At 42.4% G+C, this 26,825-nt stretch overlaps 1 protein-coding gene across 2 annotated transcripts in view; it reads left to right on the top strand.

The window, feature by feature from the left end:
• The window catches only part of cadm1a (cell adhesion molecule 1a), a gene marked incomplete at its 3' end in the record, with an annotated part of 282,962 nt that overhangs the window by 232,862 nt on the left and 23,275 nt on the right, over positions 1–26,825 (top strand). For both annotated transcript variants that reach the window (XM_053442201.1, XM_053442200.1), the window contains 3 exon segments: positions 11,038–11,184; positions 21,032–21,184; positions 22,176–22,313. In XM_053442201.1, the coding sequence (XP_053298176.1) occupies positions 11,038–11,184; positions 21,032–21,184; positions 22,176–22,313 (438 nt within the window).

Below are 26,825 nucleotides of genomic sequence, written 5' to 3'. Positions count from 1 at the left end.
TCAAATTAATCCTTTTTTTACCGTCAAGTGTCGCCTGCTGAAAGGATCACGACATTTTCCCGCGGTATCAAGAGACTCCTTCAGAAGCTGTCGCAGCCGAGCCCTGTGTATTTCAAACATGCTCTCCTAATGTTAAGTGGCCTTTGGCAAAGCAACGAGCATGTAAACTAATCTGAAAATGCAGCTGAAGCCGCATCAGCTCGGATTTCACAGGAAATTGAACAGAGTAAATATCAGTTCACTGGGGCTGCATGAGAAATCTGCTCTAGACATCATCCTCGTTGATTGATTGTCATTCAGCTCATTTCATATTGAAATCAAGACATAAATTTGACCACTTGAAAATGTATCCTGGTCTGAATATTCATCAGACTCTTTGAATTTGTCTCTATTGATTCCTTCAGGTCATATCATCCACTTCAACTTAATGGTTATACTTCAACTTCTGGATCCTAGTGGATGAAACTCAATATATTTGGACGATTGTTCTTACTTTAAAAGCGTCATTGGCAGATTTTGGATTTATTTACTGTGATGGGACCTAAAGAATGAGAACAAACATTCCTGGATCTGCTCATTTATCTGGAACTGTTTGAAATCTAAGGGGCTCTTCTTCTGGTCATCCCTCAACAAAGTTTTGCCGAAGTTGATTTGGTAGTTTTAGATTTGGTAGGACAAATAAACATAACCTCCTCGGTGGAGGTATTGCTATGACAAATAAATTAAAAATACACAAATGTCCCATTTTCTGCTAAAACTGTTGTTTGTGTCTCTTTCTCAACGTTATCCAATGTTCTAGCCTCTAGGTGGCGCTAGTGAAGCACGTTGCGATGCAGTCTAGTGGTTCTATATTTGCATGTTTGCGACAACACTCGAAAATTTGTTCTGCAGCAGCTGTTACATGTTCATCATTAATTACTTCATCCTCGCCTGATTTAGCCAAAAAGTCTTATTTACGTTGTGGTAATGGCTTCACTAAACCAACATATACTCTGACTCCAGGCTCTGCTGCCTCCATTAGCTAATGAGATTATTCCCATGAAGAAAATGTTTGTGTAACTTGCAGTATCTGCTTTTTAAAGAGCTGCAAATACTGGGGGACAAAACACACAACACAAACACCGCACATGTGCTCCCTTTCATTCTGTGTGCATTATCATAAACACACCGCAGTATGGCAACACACTTATTGATGTACAACCCTCCGTTATTATTTATTATTGTTTATTCACTGGAATTGCTGAAATTTACCCGGCACACGTGGAGCCCAGCGGTGAGATGAAAGCGTTTCATGCAGCACACAGAAGCAGTGGTGGTGCAAAAACCCATTTACATGCTCACTGCAGGCGTGCAACGCCCCACAAAGCTCTTCACACACCAGCCTTACATAATGTGTCACAAATCCTCTGTTCCAGCAAACACCAGTGGGAGAGGTGAAGAGTGTGAGTGTGAGGCAGGGGAGGGCTGACGGGAGTGTGACCGTGACATATATGGATTGTAATACAGTGATTCTCACACAGTTTGTGGCAGATCCCATCTTCACGAGCCCTGAAACACTCACCGTTTAAACATGAGCAGGGAAGCAACTAGTAGAAAATCACATTTATTTAACTAAGGCTGCGTCAATACTATTATGTTTTAGTTTTTAAATAAGAATCACCTCCTTCCAGATGAGCCCCTAAGCTCCATATCCTGCTGACACACCTGAAATAATTCATATCACACACTCTCAGTGTATGTCATTCACATACACTGAGAGTGTGTGTGTGTAAATAACTAACGAGAAATGAGCGAATGGGAAACTGGCACCGATGTGGATGTGTTACTGACCATAAGTTGTTTTGGATTCCCTCCCTGGTTGTCGAGTCAAGACTAATAAGATCCATTCAAGAAGTAGATTATAGCATTATTTTTCCCAACTGCTCAGTTTCTCATAATCCAGATTAAATCGCAAAAAGCTGAAAATTCCAAATTTCTCGGAAACTAGGTTTGGGGTTTGGTTCATCTGAGACTCTAGATTCCCTGTAGCCATGAATGTGAGAATATTTTCGTGTTTTGGCCCCATGATACGAAATGTAGTAATATAAATGCAATATCTGGATATAGCTGCAGTTTCAAACCTCCACCTCACTGTGGCGCTATACCCCCCCCAGTCGGGCCTGCCCTTAGTTTTTGATATACTGGTATAATGTTTTTAGTTTTTTTTCTACAAGACAATGTGTAGTTTATTCGTGTACTTTAAATCTCACACCTTCTCCTGGACAGTAGGATTTGTACTTTGTAGTTTCTGTTCTGTGTACGTTTCTCTCTTTTAAAGATATGAAGTCATTCATAGGATTCATGTGTCGCTGCCTCGGCGCTCATCCGTCCACATCTCTCGGTTCTGTGTATTTCTTTGACACTTTAAAGCGCTGCCATTTATTAGCCATTCAGTCAGATGCATTATGTTTCATTTGAATGAATCTCAAAGGGGTTTTCTCCCATCACAAGATTTAGCTTTGGTCTATTATGGATTACACAGGTGAATAATGCAGCGTCAGGCTGGGAAAGCCGGCTGCTGGCGCCGCGTGAGGCTTCTGCTGCTGGATATTTATGTCGCTCGTGTGGAAGAGGGAATCTCTGAAGGTGCTTGACATGTATTATTAGTTATAGTGGAGTCATTTGTTATTTTGCTCGCTGCGAGTCTCAATACCAATATATCAGGAGGTGAATTACAGGAGCAGGCTGCTGCCACAATGAGAAAAGACGTGCTCCTAATTGGACATAATGAATTATCACATTCACTGTAGCTACAAATATATATGTGTTTCCACATTTATTAAAATATCATCTTCATTGTCACATTTATTCTCTTGCAATAGATAAAGACTCATGTTCTAATATTGTCTTGCTCTAACTGAGGATATCTAAATATATTAAGGTTGAAATAATAAAACGCAGCTGAATCTTGCTCAGATTGAAAGTCGAGTGGATAAATATTCAACCATGTCTGTTGATTTATTTACTTCTCACCACTGCAGCTGTTTTATTATCAGGTCTCACCGTGCATTGTTACCTGCCCCCCCCCCCCCCCACCAGGGCTCTATAAACAGGTTCCCTGTTCAGTAACGTTCATAAACGCATTAGGAGACACACAAAACGGCAATAATAGGAAAATGGAAATTTGCGAGCACCAGTGTATGTAAATCTTTATCAGGTGGAAGCTGTAAAAGGTGCAGGATGGAAATCAGATCAAATTATATGTTGATTTCTGTTGCTCCTGCACATTCACAGGTGCAATAACCTGCTTTATCTTCCCTTTAGGTAAAATTCATTTTCAGGGCAACATATATAACATTCATTTGCGTTTGAAACCAATTATCTTGACCATAGACTGTATTGAAAGATGGACAATGCATCTCTACTTCATCCCACTATCCACAAACTAAATAATATTTGTAGATATTAGTATAACAATAACAAATATAGTAAATTCCTAATTTAATATTGTGAATAACAACTTTGGTGAATCGGAAGATGGAGCCACAGTTTTGATTAGTTGTGAATCTGTCTCAGCTGTGAATCAAGACCTTTCACCCTGTTTATAATGTCATCAACAAAACTAATCAGATATATGAACATTTTAATACACATCAGTTTCATTAAAACAACTTAAAATAACACAAACATCTTAGAGAACGTTTCTCATCTTCCACCCAGGTCCCAGCCACTAACCTGGAGGAGGTGGGGTTTATTACCAATACTGCAGAAGTCACCAGGGGGCGATCAAGATGTTCTGACTGTCATGTTGTCCATCTCGTGTTCCATGACGCCTGCTACCTCAATACATGCATGTTGTATGTTCAAAATGGCGGTGCTACATACCAACAGTCTTTTTATGGAGTCTGATCTCCAGAGGGAGCAGTGCTATCAAAACCCCATAAATTCCGTCTGTCATATCTTTGAACTTTTCTCACCAGTCACAGGCCGACACAGGGATTAGCTGAGCTGCCTCCTTCAAATCCTCCCCGAGAGGGATTCCTCTGTTTGAAGTGGTCGGGCCGTACAAGGATCTTGACCTTTCCTCCGCAGCCTCCAGCCGTCAGTCGTCTGCCCGGCGAGTTGCTCGGTTGAAGGCGTGTTCGGCTCCACACGGCTGGCGGTGGAAATTAGAGGATCCACACTTAAACTCCGTGAGCCTTGTAAACATCAGACACATCTCCACAGGCAGAGTCATAGGTTTTTTTCTCGACTTTGCCAAACGTCAGAGGATGTTTAAACACTCTGATTCTCTACAACATCGATCATAAATTGTCTTCAATTGGATCTTTTGGTTCTAATAAATAATAAACCAAAGCTCATCAGACTTTCTAAAACAACGGCAGCTCAAAGCTCTCAGTGAAGGTGAAGGGAAAGATCTGGAACTGGCTTAAACCGGGACGTAGGATGTGCCGACTATTTAATATTACTAATTATAACAAGTTATGGCCATTATCTTTCTGTCAATGGTTGAGCACTTTGTTCGCCCACGTCCACTCCAAACACCTACAAGTCCTCAGATGAACTCCTCAGCCAGGTCATCTCGACCACTTCATTTTAGAAAGTAAAAGTGAAAGTGAGTGCAGCTGGAAATACTGTGAAAATCATCGCATGAAAACTGGAGAAACAAGCAACACAGACTTATAGTTTAAGTTTCACACATGTTTATAAAATCTGAACTTTAAAGGTGTTCTTCAGTTTGTCCTCATACATATCTACTGCATCATTACATGCGTCCCGTGCACATTATTATGGTAAATGTTACCGTGCTGTAATAACGCTGTATTCACCCACTTGTTCAGGAGGGTTACCCAGAAATCAGCTCCTCGCAGCAAACACACAAAGACGTGTAATCAGACGAGCTCACGCACATCTGTGAAAACATGCAATCAGACCAGGACTGACTGCAATCACACACACACACACACAGAGACACACACAGACACACACATACCATTTTATCACCAGGAGCCACATCAAAAAAAGGAAAAATGATTGTAAGCTGTTCACTGAGCTCTCACTCAGATACACATGTTCCTCGAAATGTCAGATGGAAATTAATATCTCTGGTGATCGCACACACACACACTGCAGAGAGCGGCACACAAGGACCCACAAACATTAAAATGAAGAGAATGCAGCGTGTTGTTTAGGATTACTGTACGTTGCATCATGTGTCTGATGAGGACGAGGTTTGAATAAATGCCTGTTTAACCACAGAGCCAATAAAAAGAAATCCAATGCTGGTGCTTTAAGAGCTAATGGATGCCCACAGACTGATGTGTGGATTAATATTCAGCCACATATTAGTCTTCGACCTTGTGTGTAAGTGGTTTGATATGTGCATGAGTGAAATCTACAAACAAAGCCTCGTCTAGCGAGTCAACCAACGTCTCCCAGTTAATGTCCCTGCTGCAGTTATACATCAGTATTATAGAGGGTTTTATTTCCCTGATTAAAATCTCCCTCACTGTCACGGTGGCCAGATTAATATGCATACATTTCATACTGAATCATACAGATACTACGTGCAGCTGTTCGCCCGGGCAAATGGAATATGGCTTCTTTTTTTTCTCTCTCTCTCTTCCTTTCCCGTCTCGGGGAAGTCGGCCCTGGGGCTAGCTCTGTGCCGCGCAGTGTGCTGTGTCATTGTCTGACAACTTTAATCTAGGATTGGCCGCTCCAACTTTTTGACATGGATGACAGAAAGGCTGGAATCCAACCCTGCATGTGTCGCCACCGGGCAAACACGTTACCGGCCTTTGTAAAAGGCTGGAAATATGAGCTACATGACTCCGGATAACACTTTGACCAATGAATAGAGAAACCACTTGTGTGTCGGAGCGGCGCGGCGGTGCAGCGGTTTGCTCCGTCACCTCACAGCAGAGGGGGTTGGGGTTCGGGGGTCGGAGTCTGTGGGGAGGGGAGGTTAATTGGGGCGACTGTAAATTGCCTGTAGGTGTGAATGTGAAATGGTTTGTCACTGCACCTCTCATCCATCGTCACTTATCTGACCCTCAGAGGATGAACAGTGCTGCTAATGGATGGACACTTGTGTTTGTCATTGACTTTCCTTTATAGGCCCACTGCATCACAGCCTAATGCACAGTAGCATTGTTTGATGAATACAGGAAATACCGTATACATGCGAATAAAGCAAAGACACAATTTGACACCATCGTCAGCTCTTATCAACACAAACCCTCTTGACATCTTCGGAAGTCTCTCTTTGTGTTTGACGCCGCTTTCTATTTGTTTTGTTTGTCATTGGTCACGTGATCACCCCCCCCCCCACACACACACACACACACACACACACACACACTCGCTTGCGCTTGATCCCCTGCTGCGTTCACACATCGACTTCTCCTGGATTTCTAAGGACTTCACACCAGGAGTTCAGGCGGACACTTGCTTAGTTTAAATGGGTATAGATGTACACAACCCAATTGCTTGTGGTTGTAGGGGTTATAATGTAAATAAACAAAAGCTGATGACACACTATGCTTGTTGTTAGTTGCATGTTTGGAAAACCCAGGTCAGCTGCAGCCACTGATAAACCCTGATAAATGTCTCAGGTTTGAAAGAACCAGGTCCCAGGACAGTGGGATGAGCGTCACAGACTCAAATCTAATGCTATTAACAAGTCAACTTCTCAATGGTCTCTGCAAATAGCTGCAGTACTAACGCAGCCGATGATAATACACACAGCAAACAAAACAGAACATCATTCATCCTGTCCAGAGAATATCAGACCAATAAAACCTGTGATTTATTCCTTCTCCCGGCCGACCAGCGGAAGGTTTCCTGGTCCAGACTGATGCAGATTGATGCTCCGATTCCCAGTTTCCAGGCGGCACAGGTCATATTTCTTGGGAGATTGGAAAGATGTGCACTTCAAGTCTTGGCTGAATACTAACTCAGCGGAGAGGCTGAGGCAGTTTTCCCCCGTGGTGCCTCTGCTGGCCTGTGGTCTGCTGCTCGTGCCTTCTGTATCCGGGTGTTAATGTTATGTAAAGAGGTAAATTAAGTGATGGATTTAAACATTTAGAGGAAACGTATTAAGTGCAGCTCAGGCTAAATTATACAGTATATTACTCCCACGTTCTCTGGTGAACCATTATCATAATGTCTATTTCAGTTATGAGAGTTTGTGTGTCTCTCTCTCTCTCTGTGGCGGAGGAGTAACTAAAAGCTCCAGCTTCAGACTCCATGTGGAAGGAAGTGTGTACCGGTAGTCGTGTCCTCCGGCCCCCGCCTCGGGAAACTGGCTGCTCCGACATTTGTCACACTTCCCGATGTCGCGGTCTGTTTTCTCTAAAGCGGCTTTCACAGGTACGAAGTGAAATCCACCTCATCTGCATTTGAAAAACAGGAGCACGGAGCTTCATCTTGAATTTCACAGAAAGGAGGCAGCTTGTTCTCCTGCGCTGAGTTTCTTCTGCCGCCTCAAAAGAATATTCATCCTGGTCCTGATCCATACGTCTCCATCACGTCCGAACAGATGTTGTTCACGGATTCTACACAATGTCTAAACTTACACTTGAAGAACTCTATTGATGCGGCAAAGACAGTGTATTTTCTAACATATCGCAGGTTTCATAGAACGTTAAATATAAGTTTGATAATTTTAAAGGTGATTTACAACAACACTTGACCTTATTAGCCGGCTGTAGCTCCGTAAAGCTAACCCCACTAACTCTAACTCTGTTTTTCAGATTTTGGGGCTTTAGAAGTATAAAGAATTACCACAAACACAACACAATCCATCAATCATCTTGCAAGTTTAATTACCCTCGAGCATCAAGGGCGGATTATTTCCCCTTCACTGTTGTGGTCCAAGAATAAACACAAACAATTCCTCAAGGTGGATCCCAAGGGCGTCACCGAAAGTTCTGAGGAGCACTTCATCCAAACCTCTGAAAGTTCTCAGCCTTTACAAACCACTCAGCTTTAGTGCCTCGTTAGGAGGCTGTTGATGCAGCATCCTATACAAAGCTGATCATAGAATTCAAGGGGGTTTTCAATAAATCGGGGGGGGGGGCCCCCTTTCAGCTTGGTGCCCAAGGGCCTGCTTTGGCCCCTTTGTTGCAATAGACTCCCCTGTTCCTAATGTTCCACTTCAATCTAAACTCCATTGTGTCCAGTGTTTAGCTCCTTGAACTAAGAAACGTGCAACTCCACATCAGCTCATCATGAAAATGTCATTATCAATAGACAGTAACACTTTGTAGCTCTGTTAATAAAACTCTGCTAATAGTCATAGGCCTTCATCCCCTTTAACATATTCATGCAAACAACAGCAAAAAAAACATTTTTAAATAAACATATATATTAAATAAAGCCTCAGATTCAAACAGGCTTCGCCCACCATGATGTCAGAAGTGCTTTCCTGCAGCACCTCTGACTTTGTCCTCGGAGGCCTCAGCACATGTCTGCTGTTGGCCGTTAATTAGCCCCCCCCCCTCCCCATAGCATCTTCCCTCATGTCAGAGTTGTTTATTTAGCACAACAGGAACAACTATGTAGCTGACAAGGCAGCGACCGTTTGAAGTCCTTCCTCCTCCCGTCACTGGTTTACACCACGAGCAGGCCGCCCCCCCCCCCCGCGGCTGCCTGGTAACCTTCGGCGGATGCCTTGAAATGCACTTTGTAGTATGTTAGCGCATTATCATAACCAGATGTCCACCCCGCCGCCCACCTTTGCACATCTTTGAAAAATGAGGCTCGGTGTTGAATATTAAAGACACGCAGGTTCATTTGTTGGGGGGGGCTGCGCTCGGGCCACCGGGGGGGGGGGGGGGCTGATTTGAATCCTGTTCGTTAAGCTGTCTTTCTTTATCCGTCAGCATCAGAGGACGTGATGTCTCTCTCCTCTCGCCTCGTCCTCCTCGTCTCCTAAATGGCAGGGATGTTTAGAGGTGCTTGACAGCTGAGGCATGCAAATTAGCGGTTGATGTTTCTCGTGTTCGTTTGGTTTGTTTTCGCTGCTCGCCCCCCCCCCCCCCCCCCCCCCCCCCGCCTCCACCCCTGAGTCGCTGCTTTTTAGCCTCTCTGAGAAGATGTGTTTGTCAGGGTGTTTTTTTTTTTTATCCAAAATGCAAATTCTAACAGTGATTATGACCACGTAACGCCTTTTCCTAGTTTCCTCTCTGGTTACACAATGTCCAGCTCAGATTACACAGGATCTGATCTGATGTAACAGTTGTATAAGTCTGTATTTTTCTTCTCACACAGAATGTGTTTCTTTCTTTGGCTAGTTTGTCAACATCTATTATAAAGTTGCTGATGTACTTAGTGAGACCCCCCCCCCTCCAGCCCTTGCTGTCTGATCTATTTCAGAGATTATGCTTGTTACGGAAAAACACATTTCCATAGATAAGACTGGTCGGTGGCCTGACATGTAAATATCATGTCCTCTGATTTCTGGCATTAATAATCCTGTAAGTGGGCGTGAAACTGCTCTGATTGTCAAAGCAGCCAAAGGGGTTTGTGGTTCAATTCTCCAGTCAGCATGGTAAAGTACCCTTGAGCAAGGCACTGCCCGACTGCTTATCCTGCAGTGTGTAAACGGTGTGTGATAAATTAGTGCAGTGTAAAGAAGCGGTGTCTGAATTTTTGTGCGAGTGGTTGATAAGCCAGTAAAGCCCTAAATAGAAACAGTGTCACCTCTCACACTTTTGTTTGTAGTTGTGTTGTTTATCATGTGTTACAAAATGTCGTTCCTCTGAACGTGACACAAGTATCATTTGTTGCTTTCAAAAACTCCTGATTTGTATCTCTCTTTTCATATTCGTCCATTTTGCCTAGTGTGTGTCTGTGTGTGTGTGTGTGTGTGTGTGTGTGTGTGTGTGTGTGTGTGTGGGGGGGCTTGTGTATCTCACCATCAAATTCCTGCACTGGGGATGGAAAACACCGTCAGCCTCGACTGGCAGGCTGCCTGGCGCCACTTCCGTAGCAAATCATTTAAAATAAGCCAAAGCCACCGGAGCCTCACCACCGGCCACAACACTGATGCAACCCCAGAGCAGAGTCTGAGATGTTATTACTGTGGTTTTTCAAATCAAAGTAGCACAAAGCTCGAAAGGATCCATTTTTCATTCTTCCCGGGTAGAGATATTGTTTGTGAAACAGGGAAGTGCAGCAATCTAAGTGGTGGCTGATGAGCGATGATGGCTGGGACCAGTGTGTCGGGGCCCGTGGGCTCGTTGAACACTTTCCCAGGTCACTCACTTCTGTTTATTCCAATGGAAACACATCGAGGGGTTTTAATGCGCCGCCTGTTGTGTGTCGAATATATCAAAATACAATAAAGGAGGATTAGAGGGTAACTGATCTCTATGTTATGGAAGAAACAAACACAACAAATGAAAACATATGATGATGATGTGATGCCTGATTCATTAACCTCTTCTTACCCCTGCTCAAAAATGGCAAATTAAAAGTGTAAATCTCTGAAACTACACTTTCTTTATGAATGATATTGTCATCAATTGAAAGGCAGCAAAAAAGACATGAAAGAATTGTTATAGATGAAGATTGAGCACCACATGAAATAACAAATAACAAGTGAAGAAAAGTTGATATCCCCCAAGTAATTGTGCAGCTGTAGCCCACAACCTCCAGCAACCCCCCCACACACACACACATGTGAACAGTACACATGTCTCATTTTAATACATTAAAGTGAAGCAAAGGAAAGTTAAAGAGGTTTTAGTAGAGATATGTTTAAGTGCAATCTCAAAAATGGCCATTCAAGGTATATCATGTAATTCATAAGAAGTCTAATCACTTGAATGAATGAATGAATGTGATCAGCATGTTCCCTGAATTCAAATCCATCATTAGAACTTTACTGGAAAGTTTCTCTCTCTGCTCTCTCTCATTGATCCCATGTGTTATATACTTACTTCAGTTAATCAACAGACCTGAAAGTCATTGTTCGTGTGTCTTGTCTCTTTGTGTATATGCATCATGCACCTGAGTCAACGTGTCCCCTGTCTCTGTCTCGTCCTGCAGTGGTGAGTCAGAACCTGGTGACGGACAATGTCTCCGTGGTGGAGGGGGACATGGCGATGATCAGCTGTCGGGTGAAGGACAACGACGACTCCGTGATCCAGCTGCTCAACCCCAACAGGCAGACCATCTACTTCAGGGACATGAGGCGTGAGTCTTATAACACATCATCTGTTACTGCTGTGTGTGTGTGTGTGTGTGTGTGTACTGTCATCTGTTAATTAAGTTGTGTTCCTGTTTTGTTAAGTATATTTACTTTGTCTTGACTGGAGGGAAACGCAGACTTCAACCTCTGACAGATATTTAAACACAAGCTTTTTTACTCACAGCCGTCACGAGAAGCAGCCAGTTTCCCTCTCGGCGTTTAACGTTCACCTTCTTTGCATTTCAAATGTGTAACTTGTCAAAGTGACACGTCAACGTGACCTCAGCCGGCTGACAGGCGAGATGTTGTTGTGACGTAGTTTAGATCTGGAGTCGGTTTGTTTATTTCACCGGCTGATGTCTGAATACAGGGTCGAGGGTTGTTTCACTTTACTGACAAAAGAAAAGCAGATGAGAAAAAGCAGTTTAGGTGTTTGGTGTGTGACATGTGCCTGCAGGGAAACTAGACACAGTTTCAATTTCAACAGAGTCATTTTCTTAATGCTCCTGAATAAAAAAAAAAAACATGGTAAACGAAGAAAATATATTCAACTTATCAAATAAAGTCAAATGAAAAGTGTGATTTTAATTTGGAATCATGTTTCTATGGGCAACTTACAGATATAAATATATAAAATACTGATATTGTGAAAACAGGAGTTTGAAACTCTGACAACTTTCAGAAAACATATTAAATTTTCTTAAAAGTTAAAAATAGAGCTCCTGTTATGTCTGATTAACTTGTTTCACTTAAACTGCTTGAACTTAGAGAACAAGTTTTTTAATTAACGAAGTGAACTTATTTTAAGACTTAAAGTTAAGTTCAGATCAACTCGTTTTCTTAGTTACTAGATTTATTTTCTTCCTTGTTTCTATGGACTTTATTCAAATTTAAAACGTGACTAAATATTGTTGATTACCTCGCTGCAGCTTTCTTATTTGATTAAAACTTAACTTTATATATAGTTGTGAATTGTAATATATCAGTCTTGTGTGAGAGTCTAGAAAGATGAGTCTGTAGCTGAGGAGGACTCTTCCTCCACCATCATGTCCGATGTGATTGATATCTAATGTGTTTAATTACAGTCTGAAGCAGTTTGATGTGATCTGATGACATGGAAATCAATCTCTGTGATGCATTTATTTTTCTCAGTTTGCCCGGTTCATTTTGCAGGCGGCCGTTAAATTAGACAGGCGTTTGATAAATTAAAGCAAATATCATAAAGCGGGTATTTGAACCAAAGCGAGTGAGTGGAGGCGCCGGTAAATTTGTATAGCATTAATTAATATCCGCTCACATTACTCGCATTTTCCAGGGAGCCGCCTTGAGTCTGACCCACGTGTCTGCAGCGAGATTAGCACAGGATGAGGTTAATATAAAACACCCAATATGTTTAGCTCTCAAATAAAATCACCTCATATCGCAAAAACATTTAGAGCGCCATAATGCAGCTATTATAACTTAAAATAACAGCTTGGAAATCATTTTGATGGTTCATTGAACTCCTTTATTCCCACTCGGCGGTGGTTCTCGCTCTGTGCAGCTTTGGTGAGTGGGTACGATCTCCCGCAGATCTCAGAAGTGCCCGACTGAATTAAAGTCGGCGGATTAAACTGTAGGAACCGGCTCAAGAGTAATGTAGAACTGGGGATCAGTTAAAAAGACGTAGAAGTCATTAGGAAGTAGAAGATGCCCCAGGAGAGCGCACATCTCCACCAAGGCTGAAAAATATGATTGAAATATTACAGAAGGAAAAAAAAGGAATTGGTTTGAAAACCCACATTTTCATAATCCAAAAAACGGCCTATATTCCAATGAGCTGCTTTTTACTCCAATCAGTACAAGAATTAGTGTTTCAGTCCTTAGCCAGGTTTGGGTCTAGATCATCCTGCAAACAAATAAAACCAACAAACAAACAAACCATTAGAATGTCGAGCAGAAGATCCTTTACCTCCGGTTTTCAAGGTCAAACAATCCTAATCAATATCTACAAGATCTTGTAGTAGAATTATAAGAGAAGAAATAAAGTAGTTTGGGTACATAAATTCTTTATTTGTCAAAAAACATAGAAAGCGAAGCATGAATTATTCCCTTTTAAAAAAACTCCCAAATTCCTTGACCCTCCCCCTTATCTTTGTGGATCCATCCCCTAGTTTTTAAGCAACCACACTTAGAATCATTTAAACCAAATACTAAATGTCTTTGTTGAAAGTAAAATGATTTAACTTAACGAAATGAAATATTAGAAAGCACTAGAAGTGCTTTGAGACAGTCAGGTGACAGACTTCAAAGCACTCCCTCCTCTCTGTCTCTCTAACCTCTTGCTCTCCCCTTCTTGCACTCATATACACAAACATAATCCGCCGCTGTGGATTCAGACAGAGATGGCACGGTTATGCTATTCTGACGTTGGGGGGGGGGGGGGCCACGGGTGTTTGGAGGCTGCCTGGTGGAGGCCATGTCATAATGAAGCCGTGCAGCTGCGGTGAAGAAGCCCGTGAGGGATCACAGGAGATCAAAGACTCCTCCGTCAAAGAAGAACACCTTGCCCTTGACAGCCGGCTTGTGGGAGTCAGCTTCACCGCGGCGGCTCGACAACAACAGCAGATAAATACCTAGATAAATACCAAACCCTCACACAGAAACCCCTGTGCCCTTGAATAGTATGTAGAAGTTGTGTTTGCAAGGTGGACGTGTGTGTGACTAAGGAGGGGGGGCGGTGAGTGTGAATGAGTGCCTGACACTCGCCTCACAGGAGGAGGCTGGGGGGAGTCTCCAGGGATTAGAACACATAAAGTCGAACTACTACATCACGAGTGCACGTGAGAGTGGGTGATTTCTTAACTGGAGGAATAGGTCAGAACATGAGAGATGTTCTGTAGCTGCATGGCAGACAGCAGGTTGAGATGTGCTCTGGGTGTTTAAAGGGGTCTGGGAGGGAAAGTGATGGAGAAGTGGAGCGAGTTCCTCCACCAGGGCCCAACAGTCACCAACTTTCACAAATATCAGGTCCCTAAATGTTCCAGATCGTTCTTTAATCAAGATCGATGACCCAGAGAAAACTGTGGAAGAAGAAATCCATGCCCCTTGATCCATATAAATATTGAATGGGTATCTCTGCCTCCTGTTTGGCTACAGACACGACCTGATGCCCTTTAAAGATTAAAGGATGTATCTGTGATGGGGCACATACAGTGCACAGGGTATAACTAACAGCCTGTCCTCACATTTAAATCTCGGTGTTAGTGCATTACATCGTTGTTCAACTAGAAGCAGTTAGAATTAGACACCACATTATTATTATTATTATATCCAAAATTGGATTAGAATCTCAGGTGAGGCTCACGTCGTGTGAACAAACGAGAATGAGGAGCAACAATTTCATTTTAATTTGAAATAAAAACTGAGCATCGCTTCCTCTGCTCACACTCTCTCTGCCTCACAATTAGATGCTGGAGAATGTGTTTAGTGCCAGTGTGTGGGAGCGGGGGTCAGATACACAAGCTTCACTGCACACACACACACCAACAGACACACAAACACACACACAGAAGGTCAGACTCGGCGAGCAGTGAGAGGAACTGTAGCAGAACGGTGAACAGCAGCCAAAACAACTCCACATCAGTGGTGAAGCCGCTCATTGTGTGTTACAGGTAAATTAAAAAGAAGTCGATGTGAATTAATGTTTGTTGTCGGGCTCGACAACTAGCACGGCTGGAGTTTGATAGATTGATCACAGCTTTTCCTAGAAGTGATTAAACGCACACTCACTGTAGAAGGAGTAACATTACTCTAAAGACACAACAAACACTCCTCTTTTCTCTAAAAGGTTGTCCGTCTTCTTCTTTCGTTTAGTCCATATTCGTCCACGTCTTCTGAAAGCTGATATGATACAGACAAAGGAGAAGAAACAGCAGTACCATTGGAAATTGTGAGGGGGCAGTGTAGCTCAATCTAGATGACCATTTGAGACAGGCTTTCGTAGAGGGACCTGCCTCTTTAAGATCTATTATTATCTACGTTATCCTCCACTGTCTACGTGTTGTCAGAAACTCAGCTCTGCCCCCTAGTGGATGTCTTTGCTTAACAGCCACGTAAAGCATGAGTGGAAGTATGTGGCCAGCGACGGCTCCATCGTTTGAAACAAATCTCTTTCCCACATGAAGCATCGAACACGACTCTCACACGACCTGAATCTATTTCCTGTTTTGGCCAAATACATTTTAAGAGGAAGTATAATCGCAGCAGGGTTAAGTTCACTGGAAACCATTTATTATTTTCTGATCCAGGACGTGTTACCAACTGCTTCTCTGAGTCTGAAACAATAAACTGTCGGTTTCTGGTGTTGAAGAGGCTTCTGGGTTTTTAATTAAACAGAAAAGGTGGGCTGAAGATCACAATCCTCAATTTAAATAAGATAACAAGGGAGAGGAGTCACGTTGCTCATACGTGATTTGGGAATATACACAAACTGAGGGAAAAGTGCATTAATACAGTAAATCTACAAACATCTGCACATTTGCTTCAGTGATTTACTTCTGCACCAAGACGAACTTGAAGCTTTCGAACAAATAGTTTTTACTGTTATAAACCAGATGCTGATGTTTCTTGTTAAATGTGCTTTGCCCAATCACAGGCTGAGGCAGTGAACACACAGCTGCTGGGTTGCAGCTCAAATTGCCGTATGTCTAAAATGTATTACTTTAATTTACTCGTCCACTTTAGGACATGCTTCAACTTTCCACAGCTCATATTATGCCCATGAGAAATAGCTTCTTCCTTTTTTTTTTTCGCATTACACCGGTATTATCAGTTAATGAACAAATTAAACAGGTACAGTAGTGAAATATTTCACATAACATCGCCCCAGGTTCTTTTTAACTGCACTGCGACATGTCTTTTTAGGATAATTTCATAAATAAGGATCATACCTTCTTCTTTTTTCTTTTTTTAAAATCCTCCCTGATTGACTGAATGTCCATTGGCCGACTCACCCCCCCCCCTGCGTTTAGCCTCCAACGATGTTTGGCCTTGTAGCACGAATCCGGTTGATGAACAAAGAGGCTCAGTCCCTGTGCAGCCTTCACACCAGAGACCATTAACAGACCTTAGATCTGCTCTTATGCTCAAGAAGATAAAACAGTGAACTGGCTTTTCTCAATGGTTTCATGTACATAGGGGCCACTTTAGCCTCCTTACTCCTTTATGAGGTTGAAAAGGTTAAATTGATCCCCACCCACTGGGGACATGTTCATTTCCACATGGGAACTCACTGGTTTACGAGGTCTTACTCTGAGGCAGCGCTTCATGTTGAGCATTTTTCTTTAGTTAATGTCTGAGCTTCTGCTGTTGAAAACTTATATTTGATTAAAATTAATATTTACAATAAAGTAGGAAAGAGATTTAATGTTGAAATTGACCAAGATCACAAGAATAGGTTCTAATGGGATAAGAGTACATTTAAAGGTGAACACATGGATTATCCATTATTACAGCAAACAGTAAAATAAAAATAAACTTCAAGTACAACTCTGAATGATCATGTTGTGATCTATAAGTGTAAGTACACAATTAGAAATATTGGCATCGTGAATTGTAAGGAGAGTTTTATTAGAAACACATCGGCCAAATGTTTCCCCTGTAAACGCACCAAGCCAGAAATTATGATTATGAATAAAGCTCATTCTAATCAGTGCCACACATAAATAAAACTAAATAGAATTTGTCAACAGGTGGTTTTATGAGTCTGATTATTCGGGGAGAATAAAAGCCCCCCCGAGTCTCACCATTTATTGCTAAATGCTCCCAGACTCTGGATTTAGGCGGTGATTTGGAAGCCTGGACTTCACGGCGAGCGGGGGGGCGGAGGGGCATGGTTGTAAGAGTGTAATTACCCCCCCGCCCCACCCCATCTCACTCACCCTGACACCCAATAATAAAACTTTGATGTGCTCCTCTCAAAAAGTAGCGGCAGCCACTAATCACAATTGATTGCAGCCACTTAGGGGGGGGGGGTGCTCTCATCATCTCCTGCTCCCTGCGAATGGGAGTCATCCTCGGCTGCAGGAGAGAAACCCATTTAAACTGAAACGCACAGAGAGAGAGTGGAGATGAATCAGGAGAAGGAAGAGGAGTAGGAAGGAAGAAACAGAGATTAATTAAAGATCACCATAAGTGAAAAAAGATTATTGAAAGATCCCAAAACTCTGTCATTTTGTTTTTAAAGGTTTATTTCCACCACTCTGACTTTTACCTTTACAGTCAGTTACATTCCAATGCAGAGATCATGGTGGTGAGTGATGATTCCTATTCTCACTGAATGTTTGGAAACACACTTCACTTTCTGATATTTGAATGTGATTTCTTACAAGTGAGAAACTGAAAGACGGAGAAAATACTGAAGAGGTTCAACCTCATCCTTTGGTATCTGTGATGATTTTATATAACAGCCATTGAGTCGCTTGTGAGAGGAATTCATTCTCGTGAAGATACGAGCGTATTACCTCAATGATGTTGTAATAGAAAAGTGCTCCTCATCGTCCATGGTGCATTTCCTTTCTAGAGCCCCAGAATCTTTAGTTCTGCGTATATGCAAAAATCCCACTGCTAAGAATCTGAAGAATCCCAATAAATGAAGACACCCACCCAGTTTGAATGATGAACACATTTTAGATTGGGACCAAATTTCAGCTTCATCCTGCATCGATCCTCTGGCAGTTTTGGGGAGTTTTACATTTTGAAAAGTCAGGTTTCATCATGAAGATCAGACGATGGAGTGTGAGAACATAAACTGTGAGCTTCAGCTGTTTGCACATTTTATTTATCAACAGTACATGGTGCATGAGCCTCGTTTTCAACTCTTCACTGTTCTAATATTTCATTATTTACTGGTCTTCAACATTGAGAACATTAATCTTGTTTCCATGTGCTGGTTCCTTCTCTTTGGACACTGCAGCACATTCACTGTATATTAAACCACAGCGTTCAGTAATCTGCACGACCGGTGACAATTGTTCTTTAAATAGGACGAGAAGGAGTTGAACTTTCACTTTGTCAGCGACTTCACAGACTCTCCTCGGCTGTTTCTTATCACTGCCTTTAAATTAGCCTGGTCGCCAGCGGCTGTAGAAACCGACGGATCAGATGCTTTACTGCCTTTCAGAGTTCGGACGGACTCCTCTTCTCCACAGAGCCGACTATCTCTCACCTTTGTCAGGCATCTGCCGAGTCCTTCTCACAGTATCAGATATGACAGAACAAGAGGAAAACAGAGCGAGAGGAGCATCGAGCTAAAGGTCAACCTCTTGTTTTTATGTCCTAAGTACACAAAGAGGAAGGAGGGAATTGTGAAGTAAGAATTGTTTCCCTGAGACATATGGCAATAATTTTCAGTACATTTAAAATCAAAAAAACTTTAGAAACATTCAAAAAGATTAAAAACCATCGAAAACACACAAAAAAAACATAAAAAAAGACAAAAATATATTTGACTGACAGTTTTTTTAAAGTTCACACTCAGACATTCAGAAAACATTTAAAAAATTTAGAATAAAAATCTAAAATCATTAAGGACATTAAAAACATTTTTGAACTTTAAAAGGATGTCAAAAACTTTGTAAAAGCATTCAAACAAAATAGAATCATTCAGAATTCATTAATTATATAACATTAAGAATTCAAACACATAAAGAAACGTTAAAACCTTCAAAACATTCAGAAAAGTGTCCAATGAGCTCTGTATAGCAATGTGCAGCTTTACAGAATGTTGATGACCTTTGACCTATCCAGGTCCATTGAATATTGTTGGTGTTATTCAAAGCACTTTTATTAATTTAACTCTTGTGGGAGCTTGGGTCCTCGATGCAGCTTGATAAACGTCTCTGAGAAATAATTCAACATAGAATTCTTTCAGGGAGAAGTGTCTGTTCTGCCTGTTGTCGGTTCCCCCCCCCCCCCCCTTTAAATAACACAAGAGAAACTCGTTGTGATTAATTGAATGGTCGGGTCGCTGCCACTGCCCTGGAACCATTGGACCCAGTTCACCACTGAACCCTGAGAGTGTTTCCTGTGTGTGTGGAGCAGAAACACAGACAGAAAACACCTTCAGTGCGTTTGTGTACTGCCGCGTCGGTATGTTCAGATTTGGGAACATTTCATTTAATTAAATCATTAGGATTAGAGGCTGACCTCCCGTTTTAATGAGGCCTAACAAGGCTGGTGAATGAGCTGCACCAATTAGAGCCATATTGTTCCTGTGCCACAGTCACAGAACCACTGCGCTCACACACAGGAAACGTGGAGCTGCCTTTTTTTTAATCCTCCGTTCTGGTTTGAGGGGGTTTGGCCTTAAAGGAGCGTGGATGGAAGTTTCTTGGATGCAGATTTCTTTTCTGTCTCGTTCCTGGACGCGATGACAGAAAGGCCTCGTCTCCAGAATCACTCCCAGTGTCTCTGATGCTCTTGTTTAATGATGCACAAAATTAATTGTGGTCGTTAGTATTCCTGCTCCTAGCTTCTCTCTCCCTTATTTTTCTATTCTTTCAGTCACTCACTCCATGTCTACATCTCAACATTCGGTGACCACACACGGCTACTTCACCGTCTTTCTGGTCGTTACCGTGTCGAATCCGTGTGAAATAAAGAATGTAACCCCCCCGTGATTCCATTGGATGTTTGTTTTGAAATTTTCCTGCATCTCCGAGTTTGTCTCCTCGTTTAAAGCTTTGAGTTTTTACCGATTTTAAAGAAAAGGAGAAGTCGAGCTGTCGAGGAGGAGAGAGCAGAGTGCGAAGAGCCCGGAGTCTCTGTCAGTCAGAGCTGAATCTATCAGCATATCTGGGGGGGAGGGGGAGGGGGAGTGGTGGGGGGCGGTTCGGCTTTCATCTTAACCACATGTTGTCAGCCCACATTACAGCTGATAGAGTGTGCTGAGGTAGGTGGGCAAACAAGGTTAGGCAAGATGAAAGTGGCTCCAGATGAGGGAGAGACAGGATTTATGGATTTTCCCCCGGTCGTCCTCCGTCGGCCAAGGTCGCGACCTCCGTTAACGCGCATCGTGTTGTTAGCGTGTGCTCCGCGCCCTAAACAAACACGTGTGAATCGACTCGTGCTTTAATTTACTGTTTTTATTGCTACATACTTGTGTTCGACCTGTGATTGATCGTCCACTAATCACATTGTTTTCTTTTTCACCTTCTCTGGAAAGTTCTTTGAAGAAATTATGACAAATTTAGTTGATTAAAGTTGCAATAGGGAAATTCAATTGCTTTTTGTGTGATTCCTGTTTATGTTTTTATTTCTAAATGGTTTTTGACCCATAATTAACAGCTCCGCTATTTGTATAATATTGAAAAATCATACATGAATAAAAGAGAAAAAGACAAGTACACACTGATTGTAGTGGAGCCGACAATTTTGGCAGATTGAATAAATCAACGGAAGAATATAAATATTGTTTTGATTGTGTTATTATCCGAAGTCAAATTTGAGGGGGAAAACATGTCAAATATTTCCTGGTTCAATTTTGTGGGAATTTGCTGCGTTGGTTGTTGTTGATAGGAAACTGAATATTGTTTGGTTTTGTGCGTGTTGCTCTGACAAAACAAGCAATTTGCTGAAATCCCTCTGTGCTGGAGGAAATTGTGATTTATTTTTGTTCCACAATTTTCTGACGACAGGTTTCATCCGATGCTCGAGAACAAAAAAAAAAACATTAAGAGTTGGTTTGAAACATTTCATTTTCCAGCCAGAGCTAAAAATTATTCTTATTCCCTATGTAGCATATGGATCCCGGCTGATATCTGTTCTTTGTGAGTTTGTAAATGTTCCTTTTTTGTGTTTTTCCTCCCTCAGCACTGAAAGACGCTCGCTTTCAGCTGGTGAACTTCTCCGACAATGAGCTGCGGGTGTCACTGTCTAATGTCTCCCTGTCAGACGAGGGTCGATATGTTTGCCAGCTCTACACGGATCCCCCGCAGGAAGCCTACGCTGACATCACTGTGCTAAGTAGCTACAACACACGCACACGCAAACACACACACACACTCACAGTCGGTGTTTTTGCAGCAGGGAGGTGAAGCTTGCTAATCCGCCTTTAGACTGTGGAAAACAACACAAACTCACATGTTGAGCACCGTGGTCGACAGCTCACTGTGAAATCTGACAGAATCTCTGACAGCAACAACAGTGAAGCCGGGAGATTCAGGAACATTGTTTATTTCACGTGTTCAGTGGATCTTCACTGTTTTAACTAATATCAGCGATGTGTGTGTGTGTGGGGGGGGGGGGGGCCTCACGGGTCATATGTTCACATGTAAACTGTTAAAATACATGTGTGCAACAAGACATGTCACTCACACACGTCATCAACTTTGTGAAGATTTTCTCCTGTCTCCTGACATATTCAGTTTTCTCCTGTAAATAAGTCTCAGCTTCCTGTTTTTTCTATTTTGCAGTTACTATGTGAAAATGTGTATTTGTAAAGTTGTGAAATGAGTAATGTGTAATAAATGTAAATCACTATCCTGCTGCTACAGCACTTACATGATGTATATGCTGAATTAAGCCTTTTTTAAATCATTAATTTATTTCAAAACACTATTTTTTCAAGTAAAACTCAACAATATGAAACTATATCAAGTATATTTTGTTGTTTGACTTGTTGATAAATCTAAATATCATGACAATATGAGTCTCTTACACATCATGTTCCCTTTTTTCATTTATTCAGACTTAACAATATGTTTTTTTTACATCCCATATCTGATATTTGTTAAATATAGTTATTTATGTTTGATCGCCATCACAGGGCCTTGGATTATTACGATGATTATCCAATAAACCAAGCTTATTCCATAAAAAGAAAAGTTTTCTTTATTGTCATCTGACCTGTTCTTCATCTCCAGCGTCAGCTCTGTTTACTCAGCACATCCAGCTGAAGGTTGAGCCGCTCTACAATCTGTGTTTGGTCTGTGTCCCCCCCCCCCCCCCACTGCAGTTCCTCCAGGTAACCCCATCATCGAGGCCCGGGACGAGGTCGTGAGCGAGGGCAACGAGACAGAGATGACCTGCACCGCCATGAGCAGTAAGCCCGCCGCCACCATCAGATGGATGAAGGGCGATAAGGAGCTTCCAGGTAGGTGGGCTCCACACGTAACCAGACACACAATCCTCAGTCGGGACATTTTCTCTCTCTCTCTCTCTCGACATGAGACTGAAAATCAAAGGTAGTGTACTTTTTTTACAATCGGTCGTTCTGTACAAAGAGACACACCTCAGATTGACACACAAAAAAACATTGTGTTACTAGACCGGAGTGAAAAGTGGGCTCGATGTGTCGCCTTCGGTAAAAGAAGAAGCCGAATCCTCCTGCCTCCACTTTTCCTCTCGCTTTGACAAAACATGAAGCTGTGCATAAACTCCACATGAAAGCTGACGTGCAAACAAAAGCAGGAGAAACACAATGCACCGCACGCCGTCAGATATTCTGATTGTTGATCCTGTTCGCACGTACAATTAAAAGCAAATTCCCCTTTTATAAGCCACAGTGAACCCGTAATGTTATTCACCTGTTAAACCCCCCCTCCACGGTGCAGAATGATAAGGACATGAATCAGCTGCATGTTCAAAGTAAAGACGTCAGAAGAACGAGCCTGAGGAAAATCTTTTTTTACATCAGAAGATTAGAAAATAATAGATATTTGAAATTAGGAATAAAAGGGATTTGATCATTGACCTCCCTGCCTGCCAACCAACTGGGGTCAAAATAAAATCTGTGCATTTCTCTTTAGTTCTTTAAATTCTATAGATAATATTCCGTTAGTCACGTTAGTCACGCAGCCTCAGCTTCGCACATTCTCCCTCTCAAGTGTTGCCAAATTCCACCTTTTGCATTCATGCATGCGTCTTTAAGGTTCATATAAATTAACCATTTTTTGGGGGGGACTGCCTTCTTACTGCTCTGTGCCGGCTCTCTGCATTTAGCGCTTGTATCAATGCCAGTGCTTTTTCTTTTTTTTTAAATTGAGCTGTGGCTTTGAATAGTTTCCATTAAAGCGATGTGTATGTGCAGTGGCACTGTGACAACTTTCATGCCTTCATCAAAGGTAGCTGGGCTTCAGAAGTGTGAGCTGAGCTCAGGGGTGAACAGGCCTCCTGCCAGGCAGCTCCACCTCGGAGCCCAGATAGCGAGCTTTGTAAAGACTGTGAAACAAAGGTCCTAATCAGAAGCTGTGTGGACGGCCCTGAGCAGCTTCACCTCGCCGCTGCACCACAGCAGACCCGTACTGGTCGGCTCAAATCTAAGAATGTTCCAGTGTGCCCGGGTCAGGAACTGGTAACGATGAAGTGACGGATGACATTTGGTTAAATGGACTTCAGACCGGTGTTTACAGGGAAAGTGCTGGCGTAAGATAAAAGGCTGAAAGGATCAAAGAGCCCGATTCAGTCATGCTGCTAAAAACAGGCAATTAAGGAGAGAACCTATTTTAATGGGGCAAATGTTCGACTGTAAAGTTGCAGAAACTGACTTTAATGAACATATCGGTTGACTATTAGTTTACTGCAACATGTATTATGACAAATATTGTTTTTGGTTATCTTTGCTTACTCGAAAATTAGCATTTTAGATTTTGATTCAGGTTTGCAGAGATCATGCATCAACTAGATTCTTCTAATACGAAACTTAAATATGTTCAAGAAATTTGTTTATGCAGAAACATGAGTGTAACACAAATAGTTCACTTTATGTAAACTCCCTTGTTCTGTAAGTATTTACATTTTTCAGCTGTTAGTCACCGTATGATACAGATCCACTCCTTGTGATAGTTTCTTAAGTTTTCTGTGACATCATTCAATTTCCATAACATCAACTTTACTGAACTTTCATAATCTCTTTGTCCGAACTTTCTAACGATGCTCGATTGCTGGTTTTTAACGAGAGGCAGGAAAAATGATTTCTATAAAAGCTAAACGCTCCTCAACCCCCCCGCCCATGCTCTTGCCCCACACTTGTTAACAATGAGCTGCCGGTTACAGAAGAGGCTCGGGAACTCGTTGCAGTCGCACAATTGTTTGCCATAACACAACACTCGTGGGTACTTCACCGACTCTCACCTGTCACTACACTACGTTTTGGAGCATTTGATTTAATCCATTTTTGCCACCGGTTGAAAGGATGAGAGACTTTTAGGATCATACATTCCCTCGTTCTTTAGTGTTGTTGTTTCATCAACACACGGTTTGTGGGTCCACGACTGAGTTGTCATGTTAATGTCTATCTCTGCAGTAAACTGTAGGAAAACGACTCCACAGGTCCTTTAGCTGAACGTGCAGCAGCAGCAGATTGTGAGAATGAATCCTGCCGGGTGCTGAAAACACTGAAGACAATGGGGTGCTAGGAAATGAAAGATGGGAAGACAAAGAACGGCTCAGGGTGCCAGATCACACCGGGGCAGAATTCCTCAAATTGCCTTTGGCTGTGGCTCCTTGCCTGGTAAACTTATTTCAAATTAAAGCTCCTCGGAATTAAACTTAATTACCCAAAGGGATAATCAGGATCTTTTCATCATTCATCAATGTAAAGTAATTTAAATCCGACCATCTGTCATCTCTCAGACAAATTATCTTGCTTTTTATCTCCTCCTCTTATTTGGACACTTTATCACTAACACATTCTCCGACACTGGTATCTCCGGCTCTAAAGCTCCGGCTGGAAAATGGAGAATCCAGTAGTGAGGGTCATTCCTTTCTGATCCGGTACCATGAAAGAAAGGAAGAAGCCAGGAGATTGACTGACAGGAACCAGAACAGCCATTAGCCTCGAGTCTTATGAGACAACCACTGGGTGATTTCAAATGCCCTGGTCCTTCCCACACACAAAGACTCTACCATTGGATAAAGGGATGTCAGGGGGGAAGTGATGGAAGTGGAGAGAGACGTATATATTTGATCCAACTCGACGTTACTGCCTTCCCAGGTTAGCCGTCATGTAGCATCAAAGTGTTTGACCCAAATTTTTCGATGCTCATGTCAAACGCCAGATGAGCCAATAGGCTACAAGTAGAAAAGGTTGAGTGGAGTAACCAGGATGAACCAACCCGGGGTGGAGGAGTGTGATCACATTTCTTTATGGAGCGTTGGCTCGTTGACGTATCCTGATGTGCCAACGTGAGTGGACCCGGTGTGACGCCGACCTCTCAACAGACATTTGGATTTGAACAGAACCCCTTCATGTTCCTGTTCCAGGCCCTGGCGTGCATCTGAAGCCTCTCGTGGTCTTTATTCATGACAACCTGTTTCCTTTACGCCAGGCACATCACACAGGGGTTCTGTCGCTTTCCCAGCATTCAAAGAGGCAGCTGTCACCGCTGTGGCTGAGCGGCAGGAAGTGAGTGGGTAGAGAGCTCCCTCCAATGGGAATCCAGTTTTTAAACCTTGTCAACCTCCAGGGTGAAGTTCGCCACGTTCATTTTGTCATAGCCTTTGTTTCATCACAGCGTTACTAAGTGTTATCAGAAGAGAAGCAACGTTAGGCTGATTACTGTTGTTGTTGTTGTTGTTGTTGCTAATTAAGCTAAAGTAGCTTCGTCAAAGCTGCCGATCAGGACCTTATGTTATTAACTCATATCCGTATTCATTACCTTTGTTCATTAACACAGGATGAGTAGATGAAACAGTGTTTTATATCATAGGGGTCACATGTTGATGCATTGACCTGAAGACGTGGATTAATCCCACATTAGGTTTGTGTGTTTGAACAGAGTCAAACACACAAACAGTGGTGGGTGGAGATAGGGGGGGGGGGGGGGGCAATTTGCATATGCATATATCTCTACAAATACTAAATAAGTCCATTAAAGGATTCTTTCATTGAAAAAACGTCTAAATAGGTAATTTGGATGAACAGAGGGGAGTTTGATCGATGCCAGGAACAGCAGACTGGACGCAGCAATGTTCACATTAAGACAAATTCTCTCGTGTCCCAGCATTTCTCTTTTGTAGACTCCTCCACTTTGCTGCTTCCAGTATTTTGTTTTATCGACGTGACACAAACACACTCGTGCAACAGACTGTTCGGGAAGTAGGACAAAGGGTTGAAAAAGAATCAATCTGTCTTTGCGACTGGGGATGAGCTGTCTGCAGCCATCCTTCTTATTTTGGACGACTTGAGACGAGCTGTCCTCTTCATTGCATCTGAGAACATGTTGTCTGGTATCAGATCACTTATCGGAGGGGGGGGGGGGGACGCAGAGCTGTGTAAAAAGGTGACTGCACAGCACATCTGGCTTCATGACGCCCGATGAGTGATTCACAGTTCCTCAGTTGTCTCTGTTATTTAGACGTATTCAGCTGCTTCCCCGTCTCTCACCGCTCTCAAGGACGACTCCTCTCCCACTCCACATGTTCTGGAGGGTCAGTGGAAGAAAGACATCGTCCTTGCACTCAGGAAATAAGTCTGTGTCTTTGTCTCGGGATAATATTCCTTAAGCCTTTTCCAAAGGTTTAATCATTATTATTTTGCAAAGTTAAACTTCGAGGGTAAGTATTTAACAAAGTGCTCCCCCGAGGAACCGAGGATGCACAAAATGAAGTGTCAGCTCCAGTTAGGAGCCAATTGCTAAATATTAACTTGGGCTGTGATATTTTC

This window comes from Pleuronectes platessa, chromosome 15 (assembly GCF_947347685.1).
Source record: "Pleuronectes platessa chromosome 15, fPlePla1.1, whole genome shotgun sequence".
NCBI lineage: Eukaryota > Metazoa > Chordata > Actinopteri > Pleuronectiformes > Pleuronectidae > Pleuronectes > Pleuronectes platessa.
The sequence above is the reverse complement of the archived record's forward strand: the minus strand, read 5'-3'. Positions and strand labels throughout refer to the sequence as shown.